Source organism: Hemiscyllium ocellatum, chromosome 30 (assembly GCF_020745735.1).
Source record: "Hemiscyllium ocellatum isolate sHemOce1 chromosome 30, sHemOce1.pat.X.cur, whole genome shotgun sequence".
NCBI classification, from domain to species: domain Eukaryota; kingdom Metazoa; phylum Chordata; class Chondrichthyes; order Orectolobiformes; family Hemiscylliidae; genus Hemiscyllium; species Hemiscyllium ocellatum.
The window spans coordinates 3,447,717-3,451,601 of record NC_083430.1 but is presented as its reverse complement, the minus strand read 5'-3'; the positions used below and the strand labels follow the sequence as shown (position 1 = coordinate 3,451,601).

The window sequence follows — 3,885 nt, the reverse complement described above, 5'->3', positions numbered from 1 at the left end:
CTGGTCAGGTATAAACAGCCCAGTCCTTTTCTCTCTTCCGGGGAAACTGCCCGAGTGGGTAGACAACGGGGTGGTCATTAAACCACTGACGGAAGGGAGAATCGCCTGAGTATTGGTGGCAGTGGGTTACCTGGGTGATATAAGGGTCAGACTTGCTGTGCAGCCTGCAGCAGTTTTGACTCAGCGCTCGCCCCAGTGGGAATCCCATAGTGTGGGATTTCCCCGGTTCCTAGAACCAGCTGGTGCGAGACATGCGCAGGTGGCCACCCTGTCAGATACCGACTCAGCGCGGAGTAAAGCAGGAAAAGGACCCGCTACAAATCAGACATTAGTTGTGACTGGTATAGAACGGGAAGTATAGCTATCACAAACAGGAAATAACACAAGCCAAAATGTACCTAATAGCACAGAAAGTGTGATTGTCACAGGAGAGGAAATGTTGACAGTTACAACAGGAACTGTGGCAGATTGAGAAATAAACAGAAGAGAAAGTGCGACAATTACAGATGATAAAGAACATACAGATTTCCATTGTTTTGTAAATCTATGGATTGATAGTAATAGTTTACCTCATGCACTATAGTAATTCCCATGTTCACAGTCAGAATTACTATCACTGTTGAACAGATCAGATCTGCAGCAAGTTTATTGGATGTGGGTTACAGATGGAGGGAGCAGGTCCAGATTAATTATTTCTGGGGGCATTGCTCAGTATCTATATTGTGGTTGATTGAAGATATTTTAGAACTCTGTTTCTCACAACAGACACTGTTCTGGTCCACTGTATTGGTCTTTGAATGATAACGCATCTTCTTCACATAAATATCCCGGATATTGACACATGGTAGACCTGCAGCCAACTTTCTCAGTTCTTGGTTGCGAATCACAACATCAATGGCTTGTTCCCGTCGGTAATACTTTGAAAATCGGTTAAATATGACACTAACCGGCAAAGCCACCATCAACAAGCCAAAGATGATGCAAGTGCTGCCAATGAGCTTGCCTTGAATTGTGACAGGGTAAGTATCCCCATAACCAACAGTAGTCATGCTAATGGTTGCCCACCACCAGCCAATGGGGATGCTGTGAAGACCAGTTTCTTTTTCATCTTTCTCTGATGAGTAGATGAGAGCTGAGAAGATGGCAATACCCACAGTCAAGAACACAATCAGGAGTCCTACCTCTTCATAGCTGTGTCTGAAAGTAGCCCCAAGTGATCTCAATCCAATGGAGTGGCGAGCCAACTTCAGGACCCGAAAGATACGCATCAACCGAAGGACCTGTACTACTCGGCCAATGTTCACCAGCTCTGAGCTCTCATCATCTATACGTTCCACGACCAGGGTGAGGTAGAATGGTAGAAATGATAAAAAGTCAATGATATTCAGTGGATTTTGAAGGAATTTGCAGATATATGGGGCAACTATTAACCTTGCAATGTATTCAAAGCTAAACCATGCAATACAGGTAGATTCAACAATCAGGAAGCCAAGGCCTTCCTGTTGCTCCTGGAATTCAGGCAGACTATGAACACACATAGTCACAATGGAGAGCAACACAATGGCCAGTGAGGATATAGTAAAAACCTTGGCTGCAAAGGAATATTCTGGATTCTCTAAAATGAGCCACAATTTTTCTCTCTGTTTGCCGCACCACATATGTTTAAAACTCTCGATTTGTTGGGGGATGGTGCTGGCATCTTCAGAACTTGTTAAGCTCAAATCATCACTCTGTGTGTCAAACTCTTTCTCAACTACATTCTCTTTGCGTTCATGATACTTGAACCTGCAGCAATGATGGATAGAGATCCCGCCAAGTCCCCAGTACTCAATTTCTTGGTTGAATGAGAATATACAAATCCCCTCCATCACATGAAGCTTGCCCGTGGAATAGAAATTCAACACATAGTGAAAGAAACTTGGATTTCTGTCAAAGTAATATTCATCTGTGTGCACATCATAGTCATCACACAATTCAAGGGTGTCCTCCCTGGAGGAACATCTCAGTAACTTTCCCAACCTGGTCTCTGGGAATTTTAACAATGCTTTTTGATCAATCTTTTGTTTCAGACCCCCAACGTTAACATTGATCATCTTTAGATATAGTCTGTCCCTTTGGTAGAACTGTCCATAAACCATGATCACCCCCCAGTGTGATGAACTGAGGCTAGAATCTTCCTCAGAAACTGGTGCGAATTCAGAATCCTGTCTTTAAGAGTGCATGCTGGGAAAGTGGTCTCTTCTCAAGGCCTTGTGGCAGCAGATCCATGTATCTTCTAGTTCTGTAAAAGCACCAACAATAAGGGAATTCAGAGGAAACATATTCTACTGATTGGTAAGAACAACCGATCTAACTGAAATTAAAAAATGTGCGGTTTAGATTAAATTGAGTAGTATTCTGAGTAGGGAGGCAAACGCTAACAAGAAGCCATTAATAAACTTGCATATTGGGCATATTGATTTCAACAGAGATAAGTGTGGAGTGTTACATTTTAGTCAAAAAGTAAAGAGCTCATGTATTATTTGTAGATTGGGCGGAGGAGAAATGGGATTTAGGAGGATAATCAGAATAAAAGAACAATGCAGATTAATCAGGATATTAAAACAAACTAATATTTCTCACTGCTGGAGAAAACGGAAAAGAAGAGAAACCTGTGTCAAAATTAATTAGTCATATTCGGAGTGTTATGATTATTATCAACGTTTTGGGCATAAGCCCTTCATCAGTCCCTGCTTTCTCCCTGTATCCTCCTTACCTTGGTAAAGGCCAGCATTTCATTTGGCTTCTTAATTACTTGCTTTAACATTTTTAACTTCATTCATGGATGTGGACATCACTGACGGGAACAGCATTTATTGTTCATCCCAACATGATGCACACTGCTGCTACTGAACATGGAGGGAGTGAATGCTTGTAGATATGGTGTCCAGATTCTAGAGTGCACCATCCAGGCAAGTGGGAGTATTCCATCACACCTCTTGTGTCTTTTAGACAGTGCACAGTCACGAGGTGAATTTATTACTGCAAGATTCCTAGCCTTTTTTCTGCTGTTGCAGCCATTGTTTTTATGTAGTTAGATCAGAAAACCCCTAAATGTTGATAATGGGGGATTCAATGATGGTAATACCATTGAATTTCAAGGGGCGATAGTTAGATTCTCTCTTTTTGGAGATGGTCATTGCCTGGCGCTTGTGTGGCATTAAATTTACTCACTACAAGTCCAGATGTTGCCCAGTTCTTGCTGCATTTATGTTTAGACTGCATGGACAATATGAGGAGTCATGAATGGTGCTAAACATCGTTCCATCATCAGCGAACACCTTCACTTTTAACCTGAGGAGGCAAGGTCAGCTGAAGCAGCTGAAGATGAGGACTAGGACTGAGGAACACCTACAGAGATGCCCTGGAACTGACCTTCAACATCTATAACCATGTCCCTCTGTGTCTGTGGAGAATTACTGATTCTCATAAAACTCCAGTTTTACAAGGGCTCCTTAATACTACACTTGGTCAAATCCAGCCTTAATGTCAAAGACAGTTACCCTCACCTCATCTCTGGAATTCAGCTCTTTTGTCTGTTTATGAACCAAAGCTATAATGAAGTCAGGAGCTGAATGGCCATGGTCGAACCTAAACTGAGTGTTACTAAGCAGGTTAATGCTGCTTGATAGCACTGCTGATGATACCATCATTTTACTGATTATCGAGGGTATACAGTCTGGGTAATAATTGGCCAGGTTGAATTTGCTTTTCATGTACAGGATATACCTGGGCAATTTTCCATATCGTAGATGGCAGTATTATAACTGTACTGGAACAGCCTGACGAGGGGAATGACAGGTTCTGGAGCACACTTCTTCAGTGTATAGTTGGAACGATGTCAGG

The 3,885-nt window shown here is 42.3% G+C and overlaps 1 protein-coding gene across 1 annotated transcript; it reads right to left on the bottom strand.

Annotated features, from left to right (window-relative positions):
* Positions 1 to 689: 689 nt before the first annotated feature.
* On the bottom strand, positions 690 to 2,138 carry LOC132829786 (potassium voltage-gated channel subfamily S member 3-like). The gene has a single exon (XM_060847151.1). It carries the CDS (start codon positions 2,136 to 2,138, stop codon positions 690 to 692), a length of 1,449 nt encoding a protein of 482 aa, XP_060703134.1.
* Positions 2,139 to 3,885: the final 1,747 nt, after the last annotated feature.